At 44.0% G+C, this 24127-nt stretch overlaps 9 protein-coding genes across 9 annotated transcripts; 4 read left to right on the top strand and 5 right to left on the bottom strand.

Moving 5' to 3' along the window:
* Nucleotides 1-717: 717 nt before the first annotated feature.
* Nucleotides 718-1291, top strand: O0I10_006586 (uncharacterized protein; the record flags this gene model as incomplete). Its single annotated transcript, XM_058486613.1, has 3 exons — nucleotides 718-726; nucleotides 788-863; nucleotides 921-1291. The coding sequence occupies 3 exons, from the start codon at nucleotides 718-720 to the stop codon at nucleotides 1289-1291; spliced, it is 456 nt and encodes a 151-aa protein (XP_058342684.1).
* Nucleotides 1292-2456: 1165 nt separating this feature from the next.
* Nucleotides 2457-2808, top strand: O0I10_006585 (uncharacterized protein; the record flags this gene model as incomplete). The annotated part of the gene is made up of 2 exons (XM_058486612.1): nucleotides 2457-2466; nucleotides 2528-2808. The coding sequence occupies 2 exons, from the start codon at nucleotides 2457-2459 to the stop codon at nucleotides 2806-2808; spliced, it is 291 nt and encodes a 96-aa protein (XP_058342683.1).
* Nucleotides 2809-3110: 302 nt separating this feature from the next.
* O0I10_006584 (uncharacterized protein) lies at nucleotides 3111-3554 on the top strand (the record flags this gene model as incomplete). Its single annotated transcript, XM_058486611.1, has 1 exon — nucleotides 3111-3554. One exon carries the CDS (start codon nucleotides 3111-3113, stop codon nucleotides 3552-3554), a length of 444 nt encoding a protein of 147 aa, XP_058342682.1.
* Nucleotides 3555-8799: 5245 nt separating this feature from the next.
* O0I10_006583 (pyridoxal 5'-phosphate synthase, glutaminase subunit Pdx2) lies at nucleotides 8800-9528 on the bottom strand (the record flags this gene model as incomplete). The annotated part of the gene is made up of 2 exons (XM_058486610.1): nucleotides 8800-9410; nucleotides 9483-9528. 2 exons carry the CDS (start codon nucleotides 9526-9528, stop codon nucleotides 8800-8802), a joined length of 657 nt encoding a protein of 218 aa, XP_058342681.1.
* Nucleotides 9529-11567: 2039 nt separating this feature from the next.
* O0I10_006582 (uncharacterized protein) lies at nucleotides 11568-12916 on the top strand (the record flags this gene model as incomplete). The annotated part of the gene is made up of 4 exons (XM_058486609.1): nucleotides 11568-12374; nucleotides 12469-12487; nucleotides 12580-12668; nucleotides 12743-12916. 4 exons carry the CDS (start codon nucleotides 11568-11570, stop codon nucleotides 12914-12916), a joined length of 1089 nt encoding a protein of 362 aa, XP_058342680.1.
* Nucleotides 12917-13415: 499 nt separating this feature from the next.
* On the bottom strand, nucleotides 13416-14959 carry O0I10_006581 (uncharacterized protein; the record flags this gene model as incomplete). Its single annotated transcript, XM_058486608.1, has 10 exons — nucleotides 13416-13609; nucleotides 13678-13869; nucleotides 13936-13978; nucleotides 14057-14167; nucleotides 14226-14431; nucleotides 14502-14546; nucleotides 14663-14668; nucleotides 14727-14768; nucleotides 14835-14888; nucleotides 14956-14959. The coding sequence occupies 10 exons, from the start codon at nucleotides 14957-14959 to the stop codon at nucleotides 13416-13418; spliced, it is 897 nt and encodes a 298-aa protein (XP_058342679.1).
* A 295-nt stretch (nucleotides 14960-15254) lies between these two features.
* O0I10_006580 (uncharacterized protein) lies at nucleotides 15255-16393 on the bottom strand (the record flags this gene model as incomplete). Its single annotated transcript, XM_058486607.1, has 2 exons — nucleotides 15255-16018; nucleotides 16111-16393. The coding sequence occupies 2 exons, from the start codon at nucleotides 16391-16393 to the stop codon at nucleotides 15255-15257; spliced, it is 1047 nt and encodes a 348-aa protein (XP_058342678.1).
* Nucleotides 16394-17188: 795 nt separating this feature from the next.
* O0I10_006579 (uncharacterized protein) lies at nucleotides 17189-19259 on the bottom strand (the record flags this gene model as incomplete). Its single annotated transcript, XM_058486606.1, has 2 exons — nucleotides 17189-18762; nucleotides 18827-19259. The coding sequence occupies 2 exons, from the start codon at nucleotides 19257-19259 to the stop codon at nucleotides 17189-17191; spliced, it is 2007 nt and encodes a 668-aa protein (XP_058342677.1).
* Nucleotides 19260-19554: 295 nt separating this feature from the next.
* O0I10_006578 (uncharacterized protein) lies at nucleotides 19555-23617 on the bottom strand (the record flags this gene model as incomplete). Its single annotated transcript, XM_058486605.1, has 6 exons — nucleotides 19555-19682; nucleotides 19743-19976; nucleotides 20042-22898; nucleotides 22957-23115; nucleotides 23179-23355; nucleotides 23420-23617. 6 exons carry the CDS (start codon nucleotides 23615-23617, stop codon nucleotides 19555-19557), a joined length of 3753 nt encoding a protein of 1250 aa, XP_058342676.1.
* Nucleotides 23618-24127: the final 510 nt, after the last annotated feature.

Raw genomic sequence — 24127 nt, 5'->3', positions numbered from 1 at the left:
TTCCATGGTTGTCATCAAGGAGGGTCGCAACCTATTGTTACTATGGGTATGTCGACATGAAAAGCGAATGCTATTGTTACCTTACACTTCATTTACTGTAGCTTGGACACGTTGGATGATGGTACCTCTGGCAGCAACAAGACATTGATATCAAAGCAATAACGCCGTACGCTGGCTCAATGGTATGCATGGATGGAATTGGATGTACAAAGCAAAACCTGTCAATTAACGAGCCTTACAGTGAAACAGCAGCAAGACAATATGGATGACATGGAGATACGGTTTTATTTGAGGCAATGATGCTATTGAGAAATACCACAAGGTAAGAGTGTTCATTGTGGGATTGGTTGGATTCAAGTGAACTTACCGAACGCCATACAGTGGCAGAGCCTCTTTCGGCGATACTATTATTATCAAGGCTGCACGTCAAGGATGTCATTGTATAGTACTGTGCTCTCCTGGGGAATTTTGGCCCGGAAACAGTGTGACTCAAGATGCGGCCTCAGGGATTTAAAAATGCATCCGCTGTGCGCACGGCCTCCATCCAAGTACGGCTATTGATTTCCTTGCCTACAGAGAGAAGGTGGATATCTCTTATGATGCCAATTTCAGGATCCAATGAGAGTATAGTACATATGGTGGCATACCGTGGCGTTGCAGGTTGATTATTGTATTGCCTTCGGATGGTGTATTTGGTTGCAATTCCTTGTGATCACCATGGCTCAGGTATGTATGACTCTCATGCTTTTTGGGGACCTTTGCTGAAACGCCTACCATTATTATTTAGAGGGACCATTGCAGAGAGCTACTTGTCTTTTGGTGCTTTGGAGTTTACAAGATCACAGCTATGATTGCTAAGTATTGTTGGATGAGTTTGGACAATTGTTTATGGTGCATCTTTTATAGGTGAATCATGTCAGCCATGGGGAAATGTTTATGTCTTTGGTGGTGTCAACCTTTATTGCGTCTCGGGTGGTTGGTTACCAAGCAATGGGCGATTTCTCTGGAGAATGTCAGCCAAGTCTTTTATGAGTGGATTGTATCAGCAACAAACAACAGCATCCATATCGTTGGTTCCATATCAAGCTTTATCCCATCATCTGGTTCTTCTCGTTATCGGCAATTCGGTGGGCATCCTGAAATGAAGGTCTCTTATCGATTGATCACATCAGCAACAAGGAACAACTTGTATATCTTTGATATCAGCAAGCTTTCTATCTCTTGGTGGTTCTGGTTATTGGCGATTCCTTTGATGGATCTCTACAGCTATACGTGTCTTATGGATGGATAATGTCATCAACAAGCAATGAGAGTCCACGTTGACATCTTTGGTGTTACCAAGGTCATTTATGCATCTCCTCAAGGCATTCATCGTCAAGCTGCATTCGATTTCCAATGAAAAACGATTGCCATTCACATCGCTCTTTAGCCATATGTACGTCACTCCGCAGCTAGGATCTGGTTTGGGCTTTTCGATGCACAATGCTTTCTCGATTTGCATGTGGTCTTGGGCAGCAAGGATTGTCTCGTTGTCTCTCTTTGTAAGGGCTCTTCGGCATCATGTAAGTATGCTATCTTTGGTGGTATCAATATTACTCAACCTTCTCACTGCATATGCCATAAAGTATCGTTCCATCGCTTTCAAGCCGAGTACCACCGTAGCGGGCCTTATCAGCAAGCGGACGATTGCAAAGAACCGGCTGGATTTGGATATCATCAGGATTGCGTGCATATGACTGTCATTGGTAACTGATGATCCGTTCTTTTCTACAATGCCTACCAACATCCTCTTTTACTATAGTGTGCGGACTATTCAGCAAGCTACTTGTCTCGTGGTCATTTGGGGTTTTCATGGATGCAGCTGTCATTGGATGTCAACATCTTTTCGTGCATATGGATATCATTGGTAAATAGTGGATGATCCGTTTTTTTGGCTCCAATCCCAACCAACCCCCTTTTCTATTATAGCATGCGGGCTATTCGACAAGCTACTTGTATTCTGGTTCTTTGGGTTATCATGGATGCAGCTGTCATTGGATGTCGACATGTTCGTGCGTATGGCTCTCATTGGTAATTGCTGATTCATTCGTTCTACAACGTCTGCCAACCTCCGCTTTTAGCTTAGCATGTGGGCTATTCATCAAGCTACTTGTCGTTTGGTCCTTTGGGATTTTCATACATGAAGCTGGCATTGGTAAATAATGATTCATTCTTTCTTTCAATGCCTACTAACACCCTCTTTCATGTGGGTTATTCAGCGAGCTACTTGTCTTGTTCTCTTTGGATTCATGATGGATGCAGCTATCATTGGATGTCGACAAGGTTTTATTCATTTGGCTTCATTGGTAAATAGTGGATGATCCGTTTTTTGGCTCCAATCCCAACCAACCCCCTCTTTTACTACAGCATGCGGGCTATTCAGCAAGCTACTTGTATTTTGGTCCTTTGGAATATTCATGGATGCAGGTATCATTGCTAAGTATCGTTCTATGTGTTCGGGAAAGTGTTTACCGTGCATCATTTATAGGCGAATCATGCCAGGGTCAAAGAGCAACGTCTATAGCATCCTTCAGTGTCAGCTTGCCTAATTACATCGTTCGATGGTTTTCATTACTGTACCACCTATTGGACACTTCCTTTTATTTGCATCTGCAGCGGCAAGGCAACAAGTTCTATACCTTTTGGTGTCGCCAAGTTTTATCTCGTCTTATTGTGGTCCTAGTTGTTGACAACTCTTTCAATGGATATCCTGCTACGCATGCCTGTTATCGGTGGATCATATCAGCCACAAGCAAGAAGCAGCAATGAGCCACAGAGCCCACATCTTTAGTGTCAACAACATTTATTTGATCCTCTGGTGTTCTCGTTATTGGCCAATTGATTTCAAGAGCCCTCTTCACCGCACGTATCTTATGGATGTATCACATCAGCAACAAACAACAATGTTACGTGTCCTTTTGATGCTGTCAAGGTGTATCCATCTCTCATGGCATTCATCATCAAGTATCGCTTGGAGAAACGGCTATCAGGATTGGTCACTGTGTCGGCATCTCTACAGCAAGGAAATGTGTTTTGATTACTGGGTGGCATCAAACATCGTGGATTCTCATATGACACTGGCTAAGTATTGCTACCATTACCTCAAAGATAAAGTAGTGATATGCAGTTTTATAGGCCCATCATTCCATCAAGCTATAATTTCGCATGCTCTTCGGTGCCATCAAAGTCTCTTCTTACAGCTGTCAATGGCGAATCCTATTGAAGAATTGGAAGACGAAGATCAACATTTGAATTTGGGTGGGTGTCTCAGAAGCAAGCAAGCGATCTCTATCTTATGGTTGTGGTTGTCAAGGATACCGTTTCCATGGTTTTGGAAATCAGCTACCTGCAAGTCGTCTCTTTATCGGTGGATCTTCAGAGCAATGTTTTTATCGGTGCCATGGCGGATCTCATTCCTCAAGTACTTGTATGGATACCTTGGACGTTCTCTTGCAAGTCAATATCCTCGCGTATGCTATTTCATCAAGGCCGGATTTATTTGTTGCAGTGCATGATGTGTCTCTCTGATGACGCCTACCCAAAAAGGTCGCTTGATGGCAGCAACTACTGATATGGCGGATGTTTATTTGCTATGGGTAGAACGGGATGGTGCCTTGCTCATTTGTGTAAAGCATCGTTGGCAGCTATGATTTACATGCGACAGTGTGGTCAGCCCTATCTTGGCCCTATCAATTGCATTTGAGGATTACTGCCTTAGCCGTTGGAAGTTAGACTGTTCATCAGTAGCCTTGTGGTAGATATGGGATTATGTATTGCTTTTCGCTCTTATGGGTCGGCCTCTGTGGGCGTGGGATGCTATCCTTTTATCAGACCGAACATGTTGGCTCGAGCAGCACCTATAGAAGATGTTGTTGTTTACAATGGCAGCCCCCGTTATCCGGCTTGGTGCACCGTAGGGGAGAGGGTGACGGCAAAGCCTTCGCGTGGCCATCCTTGTCAGTACATGGGTTTCCATGGAAGCTAATTTGCCACCTTGTCATTTATATATTTTTTACGCATTCGTGAGCATCACTAACAGTACTCTAATAGCTATATCAACAAGTGACCAAAAGGTACAGGCTGGGAGTCGAACCCATTGAGAAATGATGCCCGAAGTTGCACTACCTGACCAAGAACCTATTCAATAATAGCAGCATTCATTATTACAATAAACTCTTGTTGGCTGTGAGGTATTAATATAGTTGTGAACGTGCATTGTCAGGGAGTGAGTGAAATGTATAGAGGCAAAAGTGATAATAGGAACAAAGGGACAAGATAAAGTACTGTGAGACTGATGTTTATTCTGAAGACAAATTGCCTCTCTTTTTATATTATTGAAGATCTGAAACTAGCGTTGCGGTGATAAGACTATAGGATGTAGATGGACGTATCAAATGGGTCTTGGCCATGTTGTAAAAGTACGTCGCTATCTTAATCCTGTCAACGACCATTGATAAAGCAGGGATAGTTTAACCGTGTGTTGGATCTCGGAGGATGACGGTGTATGTGTATAAGATAATTGGTGCTTGCCATTTGGCATAGATGATAGGTGCATGTCATTGTATGTATGTGCACCACAGTGAGTGCGTCCAAGTGCTGAGGAATGAGCGTGGCTGCCATGGCGATATTGTTGCTTCCTTTTGCTCGTTGCTATTCCCGCTCTACGCTTGGTGTCAACAGGTACATTCAGAGTCCAATGTTGCAGCCGAACTGGTTCCATTGACGTGTTAGCTTGTATAGAGAGCAAGTTTGGTTTCAAGACGTTGGCTGGTTTGGCGTTTTGTTTCGGCTCAACTATACTACACCATGGTTTTCGGTTTCCAGTAACCAACAACAACAACGGGTCTTTGTGTATATGGAAAAGGCAAGTACAGTGAAACAAACAATGAAAAGGGTGTTTATTGTGCGTGTGTGCTAATAATGAATTGAATAGGTTTCTTTGGTCAGGCAATGCAACTTGGGGCATCATCATCATCTCTTTGGGTTCAAGTCCCAGCCTGTATCAAGTGGCCGCTGCGTCGCTCTGCACTAGCCAAGTGTGCTGGAAAAGCTTCTTGGAACGCGTCCAGGGCTCTACGGGCCTGCATTTGAGTTGATGGGCCAACGACGATAGGTTTTTGGAAGAGCATGGTCACCGTGTTGAGGTAAAAGGGCATTTGCAACAGCTTGACACCAATGCAAACCAACACGCTCTTCTCGTGATAGGCTCGTTCTTTCCCTTGAGGATTTCTTTTCATGAGGTGGGAAATGATTGGAAGGATTGGGGATCATTATTCTTTGGAGAGGATGAATGAAGACAACTATGAGCCTGGACTTTACCTAAGCGAGCCCTTCCTTGCCATGGATCGAATTGGCCTTGCGTGATTCGTGCAGTGCTTTCTCAAGAACAAGGGATCGCCCGACGTTGCTCGTATGGTGGGTGATTTGGTTTGTGAATTTCTTCTGCTTTGCTTTCGTCCTTTGAGAGGATTGCCTAGCGGTACACCAAATCATCATCATTCCAGTATCAGATGGTCTAACTTTGCTGCTTTTTTCTTTATAGAGACGACGATAACGATGATTACCACATCCACAACAATGACGATTACGATGATTACCACACTCACAGCGATGGCGATTACGATGATAACGACATTCACAACAATGACGATTACGATGATAATGACAATGATAACGACAACGAGATTCAAAAGGAAGCCTCCAACATCCCATTCTCTTCAACTTGTGTGTTTTTGATATTTGCGACAATGAGATTGACGCCTACTGACGAGCACGAGTACGAGTACGAACGATGACGGAGGACGGCTACGACGATGGTTGTGGCAATGTAGCAAGATAGCTACATGAAATAAAGCATTGTTTATTTATTACACGCTTGGACTTTGCTAGCTTCTGGATTGCATACTATTGCTTCGAAGATGGAATAATAAAGGCGGTCCGGTTATTATCGGTCATGCAAGAAGTACATGGCTTTTGTGATACAATAAGGAGGAATGGGAAGTGGGATGACCTTGAGAAGAGAAAAAGTGAAGTGATCCCTCCATTGAGGTTCAGGATGAGTGACCCATCAACATGTATACGTATCTTTTTACATATACAAATTGGTTTACGCAGCTTGACCTTCTCCTACATGCAAATGTGATATACACATGCCTTGACACACCTTCATGGCTGGATGCTGTTTTACTTATACCTTCACAAAAGGCAATCATCACCATCCATTTGTGCAAGCGACCTGTCAAGGACGTGTTTGTGTAACCACCACGTGCCGTTTCACTGAGCTCTCCATCTTTCCGTTCATGCCGCCGACACCATCCACCAGGAACAAGTAACTCCATCACGCTTACAGCATAGTGAAAACATAAAGACAGCCATATCTCAAGATTTCACAATCAAACACAGGGTTTTTAATAGGGCAATGGGCTCGGCTTGGCCAACAGCACCTTGTGTAAAAGTTTCGCGTTCAATGTCGCAAACAGCCCAAAAAAGATTTTTTGGTCGTCGAAAAAAGTTTCAAGAGGTCGATCTCTGGATCCAGTTTGGCTGGTGGCAACATTGCGAAATCTGGGATTAGCCACGATGAACTTGAAACTTGCACACAAGGTGCAGTTGGCCAAGCCGAGCACATTGCTCTAATAAAAACCCCATGTTTGATTGTAAAGTTTAGAGATACAGGCACCTTTATGTTTGTAAGCGTGATGCTATATGAGAAGTGGTCTTTGTTCATTGCCAAGTAGCTAGACCCTGGAGAGCCAAAGATGCAGAAGGACCTCTTTGAGTAACTCAGCTAAAAAGTCAGGACTTCAGAGACAATGCATGAAAGGTACGCAACCCTCACTTTTATATCATACATTGGCAGCTAATAGCCACTTTTGTGCATTCCCAACTTTTGTGCATTCTATTGTAGGTGGACGATGCTCCTGCTCTAGACATTCATTTCCATGAATAAAGTAGGTTGATCCGAGCTGATTTGGTTGAGTTACGCTCACACAAGATTACATCGGTTGAGCTACATCGAGCGTGCTTGATGTCCAGAGTGATGTAATCTCTCTTTGACCGCAGCTCAGTCAAATCAGTTCGGATCAACCTACTTTAATCATGGAAATGAATGTCTAGAGCAGGGGCATTGTTCCCATGCAGTGGATCTCGCAACAATGATGATTGGATAAAAGTGGCCGTTAGCTAGCAATACATGCCTGTTCCTAGATGATCCATAAAGTAATTATACATTGACCCTTTCATTCATGCAAACGTAGCTGTGTTACACAACACGACTCTCTGCATCTTTTGCTCTGCCAGGGTCCACCTACTTGACAATGAACAAAGACCACTTCTCATATAGCATGACGCTTACAAACATAAAGGTGCATGTATCTCCAAACTTTACAATGAAACGTGGGGTTTTGAATAGCGCAATGTGCTCGGCTTGGCCAACTGCACCTTGTGTGAAAGTTTCGCGTTCAATGTCGCAAACAGCCCAAAAAATATTTTTTGGTCGTCGTCGTCGAAGAGGTCGACCCCCAGATCCAGTTTGGCTGGTAGCGACATTGCGAAATCTGGGATTGGCAAGCTTGATCGTGAAACTACCACACAAGATCCTGTTGACCCCAGCGAGCAGCTTTGTTCTATTAAAAACCCCGCATTTGATTGTAAAGTTTAGAGATACTGGCAGCTTTATGTTTTTACTATGCTGTAAGGTATAGAGCTGCTTCCTCATAATCGATAGTGTGGAGAGCATCATAGGCAAGGTGAAGAAGTGAGTGAAATGGTAAGTGGTGGTTACACACACTTGCATCTTTATCTCAGAACCTGATCCATGCATGACACCAAGCCAGGAGTTACTTGTGAAGGCGTCACTAATCTCTTGGTGCTGTATCGGTGAATGCTCAAGATCTCATGATCTACATAAAAACTCTTCTCAACCCATCAATCTATAGCTCATCACCATTCCCAACAAACGTTTAGTACTCCTCTTTTCTCTTTGTGATCCTTGCAGATAGCGTGGATCTTGTCGCTCATTCATTCCGCACATCGCTTCCCTCGATCACATCACCCTTTGGGTGCGTAGTACAACGTCAAATTTGAAGCTTATGTGTATACCATGGTGGATAATCTTCCTTCAGTGATACATCATGTATTACTATTGGTGATGCTCTTTAGCGTTGTTTCATTGTTTTGCTACTTTCATTGTCATTGTTGTCATTGTGCAATTTGGCTCTTTTATGGAAGTAAATCTAAACATCTTCTTTGATGAAGCACATGCTCACGTTCCTTTGATGTAGCTTACTCTCGTGATGTATATGCAATGTTGGATTAGGTGGGACGATCTACTACAGCCCAAATAGGGTTGATGCAACGGCTTTCAAGGGTTCACATAGGGCTATTCTTCTAAATTGCTCTTGGGTGATCGTTACATGGTGAGTTGTACATCTTCCCACCAAGGCAACCAGAACAAGAAGGAGCGTCAAGTGACTCGGTCACGATCCCAAAGTTGAGCTGTATTACTAAGCCTACCCCATAATGCCATGTTCACAATACTACTTGTAAACGTTGTATTTGGATGCAATAACAATCCGCCAGCTATTATCGGTGGGATTTAGTTTTTGTCCTGAGAAAATGCATTTAATGTCAATACAAGGGTAATCTACTATCTACCATAAAAATCTACAATATGAAATGCCATTCCATTCTTCTATCGCTAGGGTATGATGCGTATAAGTGAAATTGAGGAGTGGGTTGCGTGAAATGATGTTGTAATATCTATTGCTTGTTGTTGTAGCACTCGATGGCCATTTTGACAAAGAACTTGTGGAGACGATCATCACGAGTCAATTCGGGATGGAAAGCCGTAGCAAAGAGATTGTTTTGTCGTACTGCCACAATAGTCTCAGCCTTCGTCTCACCCACTTGTTTTTCCAATCTTGCGAGGACCTTGACATCGTCAGACAAAATATCGGTGATCACTGGTGCACGAATAAAGACGGCATGGAAAGGCTCTTCACCCACGATCTCAGGCATGTGCAATCCAATACCAAACGAGTCCTTTTGCGTACCAAATTGGTTGCGGTTGACACGGATACCCATACCACCAATCAATTGTTGTCCTCCTTTCTTGGCACTTGAAGCTTCATTGGCAAGCATAATCATACCAGCACAAGTACCCCATGTAGGCTTCTCCTTGACAAAGGCACGCAAAGGTTCCAAAAGCTGGCAGCGTTCTGCAATAAGAGCCATAGCCGTCGACTCACCACCGGGAATAATGAGGGCATCCACAGAGTTGAGTTGCTCGATCGTGCGCACAGGAATGGCTTCGGACACCTCGGCGAGATTGTTGAGCATGTGGATGTGTTCAATGAAGGCGCCTTGCAAGGCTGGATCATGGGAAACGTAGAATAGTAATGAGACACTCTATACACTGTTTCCAATAAAAACCAAAGCCTTACCGAGAACACCAACTTTCAAAGTAGTAGTAGTAGTGGCAGTGACCATGATGGATAAAGAAGTGGAAGATAGAGATCGGAATGTGAGATCTAAGTTTTACCACGGTTGATGGCCGCTGTCACACCGAATGAGTAATCCTGAGTTTTCATTCGTTGACCACGCATCAGCTTTGTTGCACAGCCCAAGAGTTATCTATCAGTAGCAGTTATAGCTGCTCCCATCCCGATCATTCACCATGTTGTTGTAGCCTTGCAAGTTCTCATTAAATGCCCTTTTCTAAGCAATGTATAATCTATCAAACGCCATCTTTACTTACGTAGCCTAATTCTTTACCACAGGCTACCTCATTTTTTTGGACTATTATGGGATGTATGTTGGGAAATCAATACTACAGCAGGTTGTTGGTTTGCATTCAAATGCTTAACTCTTTCACCTTACGACGTCTTTTGCATCGACAATTTATACAACTAAGTCATGAAGAATGTAGCTTTTGACGGTAAATAAAAGCCATTTTGTGAGCCGGCGATATCAATAGGTCCATACAGTACCAATGACGGATCATGCATTTTGAGATCCAGGTTAGGGATGGCTGATTTTAATCCAGTCAATGCATTTTCTTATCTCCCAAGATTACCTTTTTGTTTCAACGTATGAAAACTCATGAACTACATGTCATCTAAAGCGTAAACGATCGAGTATCCTTATGATCCGAATGATCATCTAGGTAATGGGGAGGCTGCTTATCAGCGTCAAGTGCCTAAAATCGAGCGATGCATTAAGAACTTTACGCAGCTGCAAACCTGATGATGTCTTTATTCACCAAGAGTTACATCACGTGATGTAAAAATGGGTTCCTTTGAACATGTAGCAGCATGCATATGCCCAAAGTAGCTGTATCTTGACCCGACGGCATGTATGCATATATAACGTCTGTGTCCTTGCTTACCTCCTCGTAACAGCAAGGTGTCATTCTATGTACAAGTACCAACAAAGGATCGCTTCCCTCATTCTTTATGTATCACATGCAAACGTGTGTTTGAGTTGGAAAGTTGTTGAAATCGATATTTAAGGAAAAAAGAAAGCACGGATTGCTGTTCCGGGAGTACATGTGTTGTGTGTGCGTGTGCGTTTCCAAAAAGAGAAGTTGGACGATCCCCGCTATGGATTTTCCCATCATCAGCCCAGGCCCTTGGAAATGAGAAGATCGACGCTAAAAGTCAATGAAGTTTAATATTGATGATAATAAAAGATCGAGACCTCTTTTCCCCACTACGCACAATACAAGTAGTATCTAAGTAATTGTATGATAATGCAAACACCACATCACCTTACTGCAGCATTAGCCCCCTTTTTCTCTTTTTCTGCCAAATTTTCTGCACAAGCCGGCCATGTGCTCAGTACTCCAATCTTGGCATTTTGCAGCATGACCCAGGTAATCCAGTTTTTGTCGTGCTTATGTGCCAAGGGAGAAACGTACATTTCACTCCTCTAACGATGACTGCTTGGCATCTTCGTTTCGATATGAAACATGACCCATTGCATCAGCGCACATACATCATGTATAGTTAAAAACCAAAATATGGGCCATGTATAGCTTATAGTGAGGGCCATAACAATCGTTGTTGTTATTGACATGCTTGGTAATGGAATAACTTCAAATAGAATGCTTGGTCAAATGGCTCTTTCGATTATCTCATGGAAAAAGGGATCGACGTGTGATATAAACAAAGGACTTTTCCGAGTCTCAGGTCTAATTATAGAGGGAAACAAGACGTGATTGCACGATACCTGTTTAGGTATGACATGCTTGCACACAGTCTCCTCATTCATTTAGTTATTGACGAGTGAAAAGTGATCACCATCATCATCGGTACCCGAAACAGAAACAGACTAAAAAGAAAAAAGTGATCTACACCATGGTCTGACAAACTATAAAAAACACACACAGTGGCTGTGCCTTGTCGTCGTCGTCCCAGCACCTGCTAATCCCGCATTCAGCTTCTTTTTCTTTCTCCTTTCCCTCCAATTTCCCCTTTCTTCTTGTTCATCCTCTCTTTTTTTTCCCCTCTTCTCGCCACTCTTTAACGATGACAGTTGCCGAACACCGTCGTATGTTTCGCATCTCTAAGCGTCAAGGCATTGCTCTTGCAGCCGTTCTCTTTCTTGGACTTGTATCATTTATGACCTTTGCCCATCCAATGACTATGGCTGGCCAATGTACTAGTGGTGGTCGTGCTGTGCGAGCTTTTAGCCAAGCAATGTCTTTTACCCAAACCACAAGCAACCACAAGCATGATACTGAACCTGTATACGTTGATCTCAATCAAGTGGAAGCAACAGCTCACGCCAAAGACAACGAGGAACATGTGCTCATTCTGACACCGCTCAAGAACGCCGCTAACTACCTGCCACGGTATTTTGAGTTGCTGGATCGCATGACGTATCCCAAACACCTTATTTCAATCGCCTTTCTTGTTTCCGACACCAACGATGAAACAGTGGAACTACTTGAGCAACAAGCAGATGCCTTTATGAGCCGCTGGAAGAATCGATATCACAACGTTGCCATTTATCAAAAGGATTTCAACTTTGAGCTACCCGAGGACCGACGACATGCTTTTGAAATGCAGCCCCTGCGTCGTTCGTACATGGCACGCTCTCGCAACTATTTGCTCACAGCTGCTCTCCGAGAGGAACACGCTTGGGTACTTTGGCTTGATGTTGACCTTGTTGAATACCCACCCACCATTCTTGAAGACCTTATGAGCGTGGATGTTGATGTTGTTGTTCCCAACTGCTTACGTGAAACTGAGGATAATTCATTCTGGGGATATGACAAGAACAATTGGCAAGAAACGGAACGCTCTTTGGAACTTCAAAAGGATCTGGATCCTGTAAGTGTGAATAGCTTGCCCCCTTTTTTATCTCCTTGTATCGCTCACACAAAGATTGCTCCCTTTTCATCCTTGTGGCTACACCATTTTTCAGGACTATGTCTTACTTGAAGGTATGTGGATATATACATTGGCACTACGTCATGTGCCATTCATCAAAAACAAGACTGCATGTTGCTCACCACTCGTCATTATCCCTTTTTAGGTTACTACGAATTTCTCACCCACCGTAATGTCATGGTTGATATGCCAACCCACCATGATCCTCTTGAAAAAGTACCATTGGATGGCGTGGTAAGTGTTGTGAAAAGGACAGGATAGCACATGCAGGGAGGGATATGGGTTATTGATGATAGTTGTATATGCAGGGAGCAACATTCACCCTGGTCAAGGCACATGTGCATCGTGAAGGCGCCAACTTTCCAGCATTTGTATACCAACATCAGGTTGAAACTGAAGGCTTTGCGAAAATGGCCAAGTCTATGGGCTTTGGTGTATATGGTTTGCCAAGCTACCTTATCTATCACATTATGAACGCATAGAGGGGCGAACATTCTCGCTATCTTTCCCATCTTATCATCTCAACAACCTTCATACCTAACCTATTTGCACGCAATCACATATATATCCCTTATACTACATTATTCTCCTCCAATCATCCTTCATCATTTTATTACTCACTAGTGCCTTTCTCTCTCTTTCTCCCTTTCTTGTACAATAGCACCACTGTAAATCACCATCATCAGCCTGCAACAACAAATTAAACATTTGTGCATTTCTAATAGACTACCGAGGTGTATTTTTATGTTGTAAAAGGAAAAAGCTAGATAAAAAACAGTTGGCAGAGCATCGCGGATACACACACATACAATGATGCATGCTTGTTGAGTTCTTTTTTCTCTTCCGTGTTCTTCTTTTATGAGAGGTGTGGGTCGTTTGGGCGAATTCGATTGTGTTGTGAGAAAAAGTAGTGGGTTGAAAAGAGTCGATGATGAGTTGAAAGAGAAGTGTTTTCTACGACGGCGCCTGTCCGCTGTTTGTTCACTTGCTAATAGTGGTCTTGTGGAGCTTGTCTTCGATACGCTTAAGAGCCTCCTCAGTATCAACAGGCTTAGCAGCACCGAATGGGTTGGGCTTGTTGCTCTGAGAACCTTGAGTGGAAGCAGCTGGGGGTGTATCAACAGTGCGTGGCTTGAGGTTGAGACGAGGACGTTCAGCAGGAGCATCGTTACGACCTAAACCATGCAAACATGTATGAATAAAGGAAAGGATTGTGATACATGTTGCCAACAAAAAAACTTACCAAAACGGTCATCACGTCTAGTAAAAGCACCACCACGCCACGAAGTATCACCACCACGACGATCAAATCCACCACGGCCACCACGGAATCCACCACCACGACGCTCTGGCAATTCAAGTGGTGTCTCACGACGCCAAGAAGATACGTCAGTGCGATCGGGCTGACGAGGAGCACGTTCAGGACGTTCTCTGGCTATAAATGTTTCAAATGAATGAGTTACTATTGGACCTTGTGCATAGCAACAACATTACTACTTACGAGGATCAGCCACGTTAACACGAATTGTACGTCCTTGCATAGACTAGGAACAAAAAAAGGTGATGTCAACATAACACAATCGTAATAAAGGATACTACCCATACCCCAAACCAATACCTACCTCGCCTGTCAATTCAAGAGCACCCTTAAGGGATTCAAGATCTTCGAATTCAACATAGCCAAAGCCCTTGGAACGCTCATCACGATCACGCAAGATACGGATGTTGGCAATCTAAAAAGAATGATATTAGTCTTCATGCTAATGATGGTTCCTTTTCTATTCCCTTTACCTTCATTTGTCCAAAGAAATCAGCCAAGTCATCCTCGTTAGCCTCAAAGGAAAGGTTGGCAATGTGAGCAGTGAAAGGTGGCTCGGTAGGCAATTCGACTGGAGCACGAGGAGCAAATCTTTCAGGGCGAGGAGAAGTAAAACGTTCACGACGTTCAAAACGATCACCACCACGAGCAGGTCCACTGGGCAAATCCATGTCACGGGCTATGTAAAAAATGATGCATGTTGATATGACGTTCGTTGTTCAAAGACACCACCACACACAAAGACTTACGACCACCAAAACGATCAGCACGAGGGCTATCAACATCTTCTTTGGCTGCACAAGGATATAAAAAAGGATAATGAGTTCATCTTTTTCGAATACAATGACGCACAGACATAGGATTCTTGATAGTCTCCTATATCGTTGCCAAGTCTCCTTGTTGTTGTTACCTGCGGCTGTAAGCGGGAAAATAGGTGAGTCAGAGGTTCGATTATAGGGTACACATTGACTTACGAGCAGAGGGAAGAGTGGCCATTTCATCGGCCCAGGATCCAGCTATACATTGCAAGGGGTGAGTTGTAATGAAACGAGAGCTGCTTGTAACCCTTTTCTTATACTTACAGTCGTCCGCCAAAAAGTCGGACAGCGACATTTTTTGTGCTTTCTTCTTTCCAGCTACACAATAGTAAGGTGAGTTCATGGAATATGCAACGGCCCACACTTTGATTCACTAGTGCCTTACACATGGTCAAAAATCAGTACAAGGACTTGAAGAAAGAAGCGAAAATTTGGCCAGTAGCTCGCTTTTACTCGCTGGATCGCAGGCAACGGCAGTCACCAAGCCACGAGACATGCATTTTTCACTCGACAACGTTGCATTATTCCTTATCTTGTATGCATGAACATGTTCAGCGTCACTACGTTGTCGTGGTGAAAGAGACATTTGCATCATAGCATTATTGTATGGTTGCATTTCAGGTACAAAAGGATGTGGATATGGTTTTATTGTCCAAACATTAAGCAATCAATGTCATATAGCTACTAGAGCTGGCTGAGCTGTTCAGTGATCTCTTCTTCCGAGAAGCCAGCTTTCATCAAATGCTTCACCAACTCGGCCTTGGCACGAATTCGGCTCTCTTTTTCAATCAATAGTTGTTCTTGCTCAGCTTGTTTGCCATGAAGGAATCGTAATACATGTTGATGATGATTGTTATTGTTGGATGATGAACGTTTCCTCGTGATGGGTTCTTTTTCACGGTTGATCTCAATGAATGAATCAGCAAGAACAGAGTCAACGGATGATGCACTAGGATGGTGATGATGGGCTGTGGAGGAGGATGTTGACAATACGGTATTATTTGAAGAGGATGATGGTGTTGGACGACATGTATGGTTCAAGATACGCAATAAATCATTACTTGCCGCACTGCTGTTGCTGCTACTGCTGGTGCTATTCCTCCTTTTTGTTATTCTCGAGTTATCATTTTCATTCATGTCTTCATCTTGATACATACGCCGTCGTCGCTTCTTTTGTTGTGTTGTGTGTTGGTGATTAAGAATTCTTGCGTTTCTATGGTTACCATCTCCATGGTAAGGCTCTTGGTATTCATCATCTTCATCTAATTCATCCACTTGGTCATCGTCGGAATGATTCGATTGTTGCTCTTCTTGTTGTTGTTGCTGCTGCTGCTGCTGTTGGTCCATAAGACTGCTGATGGCCATGGGTCCACTACTTGAAGAACATCGATAATGACCAAAGCTTGGATTAAGAGCATCCCAATAGGCAAAGTGCTTGACGACCTCCTCTATAACAGGGAAGAACCAAGAAAGAGAAAGAGGGTTGTGGTCGATATGGTGGTGATGCGATAGAAACAAAACAATCAATGCGCATAGGTACCATGGATGGTGTGTTCTGAAACACCAGCTTTGCGTAAACGTCTTGCTTCGGTATTCATCCATTCACAGGCTGCTCGATAGTTGCTTTGTAGGGTAGAGATTTTGCTTGCCACATCTTTGGGAAGGCGATGGTGGATACCAGCTTGACGCATCTTGGTAAGAATCTCTTCCAAGAGGATCTTTTTGGGAATGCGTTGTTGATGATCCGTTTCAACAACAGCGTTACCACTGCGCCAGCGTTGGTAGTTTGAACGATCAGCAAGCCAACCGACAAGTATATCCATAGATGATGGGCCACCATTGACGCCATCTTTAACCCAGCTTTTGTATGGTTTTTTTACTCTTGTAAGATTGGCCATAATAACATTATCAAAAAAAGAATGAACAGCTGTTGTATATAAGAATTTCAAAGAAAAAAAGTACGTGAGCAAAGGAAGGGAAAGGAAAACCGGGCGCAAAGACCGCCGGAATTCACCATTTTGAGGATGTGCACAGTACCAATCATGATCATGTGGCACCATGCATGTGTACTTAACCCCGCCTTCGATGCTGCACATCTCCCATTATTGTCGATCGTTCCCAATTGTCTGGACTCGCATGACAGGGTTCCAGGCACGGCTAGGCCTCCTTGTAATGGAGATATTGTTAAGTTAGATTCCTCCTTTCCTACATATGAATTCCACAATTGAGTAGTCATCCAAATAAGGCTTGTTGTGAAGCAACTTTTTCTGTTATCAGCATATGTACCAAGCTATTCTGTGGCTGATTACAAGGCATCTTCTTTGGAATCATCTGGATAACCGCTCGAATTCCAATGAGCGCTTGTTCGCATTCTCCTCATCATGATTACAAATCGGCAACATCATATCATAAGCACAAGCAAAGATGGATCAGGGATCAGTGTGTGCATTGTTTTCATTATACAATGAGCATCCAACTTTTTTTTTCTATAGCACATGTAAGCAGAGTAATAGGAAGCCTTGAATCCACCACCAATCCATGTTTTGCAATAACACCCGATTCCTTTATGGATCTATTGCTGTAATAACTAATAACAATGGTATTTACGTATTCTCTATCTATTGAACCAAGCATGATGCCAGCATGCCGAGGAACCAGGCTGCACCTAATCCCGTGATTATAGTGGATGCTTTGTTCTTGTTGGGAGTTGCTGATGACATTTTCGATTGATTATCCTTGGCGTCATCTTGCTTTGCCTTATTGCTATTAGTAGCTGCTCGATAATCATCACCTTCCCTTGCAGCACTAGCATCGTAAGCACTAGGATCTTCAGCATTCGCACGATTACCATCCACTGCAGCGGCACGAATGGCACCCTTTCCAGGATAGAGGATGTCAATGTTCTTGTCAAGGTTATCAGGCTCCATAAGCATACGCCAAGAGAACGAGGATTTGAGTTGGCCACGAGGGCAATTCTTGTTGCAAGTGTGATAACAATCATCTTCGGGCCATGCAGGTGGAGTGCTTGCATTTGGATGGTTCCAACCAAGATCAAGACCACAATCGGTGTAGGGCTCAAACTTATCCGTGCCATAATAATCAATGAGGCCTGCAATAGCACCAGTCCATGCAGCATTGTAATCTTGTGTTACTTCAGAGTATTCATAGTTGGATCGGTCATCATGCCATGAATCATCCACATTGGGTCCTCCTTCAACAGCACCATACAAGATGAAACGCTGGTTCGTTGCGCTACCCGTAAAATCTTCTTCAACTTCATCTTGTTGATGGCCACGTAAGGGATAATCGATGAATGAGTTGTAGGATGCCTTATGGTAAGGTTTACTAGGGTAATTATCACCAAAGCCAACCACCCATGAGTAGCCGTAATCGCCAAGGGCATAGTTGATTTGTTGGATGGCAAACGATGTCAATTGTTTTGCTTCAATGGTCTCATATCCAATAAGCTTAGAAAATGCAAGCATAAGGAAAGCGACGTTGCCCGAGTAGCCAACCGAACCCCAATGCTCAATGTAGGCAAGACCCCGTGGCGTAAACTTGACGATTTGTTCAGGGCTTGGCAAGAACTGGTTAAAGTACATCATGGCATTCTTGTAAAACTCTCCATCCTTGGTGAGGGCGTAAAGTAACACGTGCATGCCACCACCCTTTTCATCCCACGAGTACTCGTACCAGGAATCAGGATCAGAATTGTACCACTTTTTCGCCTCTTCTAGGTAAAACGGATCTTTTGTGGCTGCGTACAACCATGCAGCGCTCCATGCCAATTCATCCTGATATCGTGTGGATGGATACCAAAACGTCGCCCATTGGAAAGCATTATGCCGTGATGTAACATAGCTACCGGGATAATCTGTTGCAAACTTATAAAGTCGCTTGGCACGATCCACAAGCTCATCAGCGAGTGTTGCGTTGTGTTTGCGCCATGGGATGGAGATAGCTGCCATGGAAGCACTGTATTCACCCACAATTTCGGATGATGGGTTGTCAGGTGTCAAGTAATACGCCTTGTGCGGTAATCCACTTGGCACCCATTGTTCGTATTCTTCTGGTGGTCCCCAGTAATTGAAATCAACATCCAATTCAATTTGTTTTGAGATTGGTCCCAAAGAGGATGTTCCCAATTGACCGACAATGTGTGTATCATTGTAATGACAATTCATTAGGTAATCTACCACCACCCCCAATACGTCAATGATGCCATCGTCGGAAGTTTTTATCAGCTGTTATTATACCTGCACCCCATTTGAGTAGTTCGAGACCCTCAGCAAGCTCATCCACTGAATTCATGGCATCTTCAAAGATGAAGATATTGAATGCAAGTTGTGTTGCTGTCCATCCAAAAGGTAGACCCCATTTCATGGTATTGGCTGCTTCGTACCAACCACGTGACAAGTCTTCGTAAAAATCGCCCACACACACTTTGCATGAATCACCCCGCCATGCCATACGTTGGTATGGCAACGCACCCGATTTTTGTGCGTGATAGAATAGATAGCTCTTGTGCAATACTTCGGCATAGTCGTACTTTGGTGTATCAGGTGCCACATACTTGCTCTTCATAGGTGGGATGGGTGGATGCATCAAAGGACTGGCATCATCGTCCTCAGCCAATACTGCAAGCCCAGCTGATGCAATTACTGCCAAGCTCGTGAATATCGACCGCATAGCAAGAAGTGAGTAAAAGAAGAAGAAGATAACAAATCGAAAATTCGCTTAGATTTGATGCTGTTGTAGTTGTTGTTGTTAGTAGTAGCTCGCATTGATATGTTTCCGAGAAAGATGTGTTGGTCTATACGGAAATGCGATTTTTTTATTTGTGAAAGGGTTCAACAGCCTACTATTAGATGGCTGCTTTCGAGGGGATGGTATCGAATCAATCATGGTGTGTGTGTGTGTGTGTGATGAATCTACTAGGATAGTGATACAAAAAAAGAGGTGCGAAAATCAAGAATGTACATGATCACCAGCGATTGTAAAACTGTTGTTGTTGCTGGAAAGGTTGTTGAGGGTTGCCAGTGGGTTGAGGTTGCATTTGCGTAAATCCAGTAGCCTGTGGTTGTTGGAAAGGCATTGCTCCTCCTACTCCTCCTATGTAAATGTATAAGAATTAGCATCTACACGGTCATATTGAGAAAGGAGGTTACTTACCTTGGGGCTGACCAGCATTAAATACACTTGGCGAACCTGCTGTTGCATTCATATTCTTGAACACAGCATACTTGTCATTGGGATCATGGAAGTTGCCAGCACCAGGATTATTGTTGTTGGCCATGGATGCAAACACCTGTGATGGCTGCATTGAAGATACGCTGGAAAAGGATCCTTGCGATTGTGGAGGTGGTCTTTGTGCAATAGCACCACTGCCAAATGGATTATCAGGAGCTATGTAATAATAAGCTGTTAGATCATCATCATCATTCTTCTACCCTTTAAAAGTTTATACTTACTGGCAGCAGCCCATGACGCAGCACTACCAGTGGGTTGTGGCTGTAATGCTGGTTGTTGCATACCAGTGTTCATGGGTACTAATGCAGGTGGCAACACTGAATTAACAGGCACTGATGACATGGGAGGCTGTTGCATGACAGGTGGCTGTTGTTGTTGTTGTTGTTGCATAAATGGCTGCTGTTGCGCGAAATGAGAAGGAGATCCAGTTTGTTGCATAAATTGTGGCTGCGCTGTGGTGTTAAATTGATTCATTGGTGATCGAGGTGGTAATGGTGGTTGCTGTTGCTGCATCATTCCCACATTAGCTTGAGTAGTCGTCGTGGGTGATTGCATAAATTGATTCATGGGTGAACGTGGCGGCAAAGCAGGCTGTTGTTGTTGTTGTTGTTGCTGAGGAGGTGGTGGATTACCAGCATTAAATTGTGCTACCATTTGCTGTACTTGAGGTGGTTGCTGAATTTGAGGCTGTGGTTGTTGTGGTTGTGATTGTTGACCAGGGCTGGTCCATTGAGACAACATTTGAGGATCCACTTTGTTGTTTTGTGGTGCTGGCGGTGTTGGACGTTGACGTGGCGGAAGTGAAACAGGTGGTTGCTGTGGAGATTGTTGCAATGGTTGCTGTTGTTGAATGCCTGTCAAATTTGGATTTTGCATAGGAGCAGCTTGAACTTGGACTTGATTTTGAGCTGGTGGTGCTGGTGGAGGTGGAGGTGGAGGAGCAGACCAAGCAGCCTTTGTTTGAGCCATAGCATCAGGTTGAGCATTGGAAACATTGGGTGAATTCGAGGCTCTTGGTGCCCAAGCATCATCAGCAAATCCAGTTTGTTGCCTTGCTACAGGTGTAGGTTGAAGAGGAGCAGCAGCAGCAGCAGCAGGTGGTGGAGGTGGTGGAGGTGGTGGTGTTGCTGTTGCTGATGAAGATTGTGGGGGTTGAGCAGGAGTAGGTGTAAGTGGCTGTGAGCTTAATTGGCTCTTGATCTTATCCATAATATCAGTATTGACATCACGTGGAGCCGATGTGCTGGGAGTAGGTCTTCCAGTACCACGTCGCTGTAATCCAACACCACGAATCGATGGTGATCCTTGTTGCTGTGCTTGTGCATTGTACTCTTCTTGAAGTTGTCGTGCAAGTCGTTCATCTTCATCGATTTGATGTTGTCGATTGCCCGCTCCATATCCACCCAAAGATTCATTATCGCTGTCATCAATAACACTGATTGCACCAAACGATACTGATTTCTTCATCTTGCGTTTGCTCGAAGGTGTCTCCTCATCCGATGCCGGTTCAACAACACCCGTTTCAATGAATCGTTGTAAACGTTGAACATGCGTCTCCGACATACCCAATGACTTCATTTTGCGATGCGTCAAATTATCCAAATCATGCTCACCGAGTCCTTCAGCTTGGAAAGCCGATGCGTAACGTAAACTGTTGTGCATTGGAATGTTGGCTTTCATAAAGTAATCGAACCAATCCCATTGAGGTTTTGAACCAGGAGCATTACGGCTGTTGTTGCTGTTGGCCAAATGAGCAAGAGGAACATCATCCGTACCATCCTCAACCAATTTCTTGCCCGTTTGTTGCTCAATGTATCTCAAATCTTCAAGGCACATCTTTTGTACAGGAACATCAATCTTGACACCATTGACCTTGTGCAACCGAATCTTTTCATTGTGATACGTCAAGAATTGAGCCTCCACTTTGAATGCACCCGTACGATCGGTCCATATGCGCACCTTTGAAGGATCAGGTTTACCAGGATCTTGGGGCTGCTTTGCTTTGTTGACAGGTGGCGTAGGAATAGGTTGTGATGAACGATTGGCAGGTGCTTTGTTAACAGGTGGAGGAGGTGCTGGGATTTGACTACGACGTGGTGATGCTGCACCCATCGATGGGGATGGCTTTGATGCTGTAGCAGCAGCAGCAGCAGCAGCTTGTCGACGAGCTTCTTGTTCCTTTTGTCGTTGTTGTTCTTCTTGTTGACGACGTTGACGTTCCTCCTCAGCCTTTCGTGCCTCTTCCTCACGTTGACGTTGTTCTTCTTCAATGCGACGTTGACGTGCAGCAGCAGCTTCAGCTTCACGACGTTGCTTTTCAGCTTCTTGTTCCTGTTGCTTACGACGTTGCTCTTCCTCACGTGCCAAATCGGCTTCATACTCTTCTTGAAATTGAACGTATGTTGCAGGCACAATACCAGCTCTACCATCCTGATACTCGATAGACCACCATTCATCACTGCTAACATAATCCACCACAAGAACTTGATCCTCTTCTTTGGTTGAAATCTCCTCAGGTCCTTCAGCAGTGAAATCATATAGCACAATAGCCCAACGTGGTTCACATGCTGGTTCAGGTTCAGGCTCAGGCTCGGAAGTTGTAGCAGGCTCTGGTTCATGATGCACAACAGGAGGTGCTACTGGTTGTGGTTGTGGTTGTGGTTGTGGTTGTGGAGGAGGTGGAGGTGGTGGTGCTGGTACATGTTGTTCTTGCTGTGGCTCGGGTATAGCTGCTTGTTGTGTAGGAATAGCAGCTGTTGTAGGTGTTGTTGTGGGTGCAGCAAGAGATTTGGATTCCTGTATCTTGGCGACGATTGCCTTTGCTTCGGACTTTGATGAAGCTTGAAAATCAAGAGTGGCATCCGATAATTGAATATGCACCGTCTTGCCATCATTCGAACTTTGCGACACCTCGAGAATAGGGAATTGGCGTACAGGCGATGATTTGTCGGTTTCACTTCCATAACATAGCATGCCATTGCCCACAAGAAGATTGCCTTTGCTCTTTTTCTTCTTTTTCTTCTCCGTATCATACTCATGCACAGACCACGAAATGGCATCATCAGCCTTATTGGCAGCCTATCATTTTCCATCCTCCAATTAATACATGTACGCTCTTTTAAAGTATAAAACTTACTGGCATTGCTGCTGCTACAGGTGCTGGTGGTGCTGGTGGTGCTGCAGGAATCTCATGTTGGTCCTCCTCTTCCTCCTCTTCCTCGTGGTGAGTTGTTGGCGTAGTGACAGGAGCTTGAACTTGACTAGTGGATGAGACTGCGGAAGCGTGACCTGATGCCTACATTGGATAATCCACGTGTTGGCTTGGCAATCCTTCAAACATTGTCGCTTCGATACTTACCTCTTGAAGATAATTGCTTGGAGCAAGACCAATCTTTCCATGCTTATCCTTGACAAGATACCAATCCGGATCATCGTTCTCATATAGCGTCAATAGGTCGTCTTCGTGAAATGTCAATTCCTCGTCTTGCTGTGCAGTGTAATCATAGATTGCTTGGACCTTTCCAATAGGATCAGCCTATAGATACCCATTATCAGTTTAATGACACACGAATGCTGAGTTACGCATGTAAACGATATACCTCGTCAACGTAGTTGGCAGGCACCATACCAACAGGACCCTCCTGTTCCAGAGACTGTGGTTTAAGCTGTGCTCTCCACCAATCGGGATCCTCTTCCTTGTCAAGAATGTATAGAATGTCATCCTCTTTGAAGGTCAATTCGTCTTCTGATTGGGCCTTATAGTCATAGAGTGCCTTGCAGACAGATGTGTAGTACATGATGTTGATTGTATAGTGTCGTCAATAGGTGAAAAAGATTATATAAGCTGTGTGAAGTGACTGGAAGGGGTTGTTTTGTGTTGAGGCGTTCTATGCTGAGCCTCGTGTGTGGGTGTGGGTGTTGTGTATAGTGTAAGCGTGTGTCGATGCGGGACAAAGAATGAAAGATAAAAGAATGGTGAAATGCAGCACCTCTCCCGATAGTCGATGAGTTGACAAGTGTTGGTGAAGACCAAGGGTGTATTAGGCGGGTGTGCGAGAGAGGAAAAAGATACAAGAAGGATAAAGCTGGTTGGGAAAGAAGAAAAGCGAGACAAAGAACACACACTGTGAGTTGTTACCTTTTCGGGTGTGATGGCACGGTCCAATCATAGCATGCATATCAATACAATTACATACACAATACAAACGCCTATTGTTCACCCATTATCATCTTGCATTGGTCATTGTCTCTTTGGAAGGACCCATATCTCAGTTTACCTAATGAAAGGGGGGTTGGAGTTGTTCTTT

This window comes from Lichtheimia ornata, assembly GCF_029851405.1.
Source record: "Lichtheimia ornata isolate CBS 291.66 chromosome Unknown scaffold00029, whole genome shotgun sequence".
Taxonomy (NCBI): domain Eukaryota; kingdom Fungi; phylum Mucoromycota; class Mucoromycetes; order Mucorales; family Lichtheimiaceae; genus Lichtheimia; species Lichtheimia ornata.
This window is presented reverse-complemented; position numbering and strand designations above follow the sequence as displayed.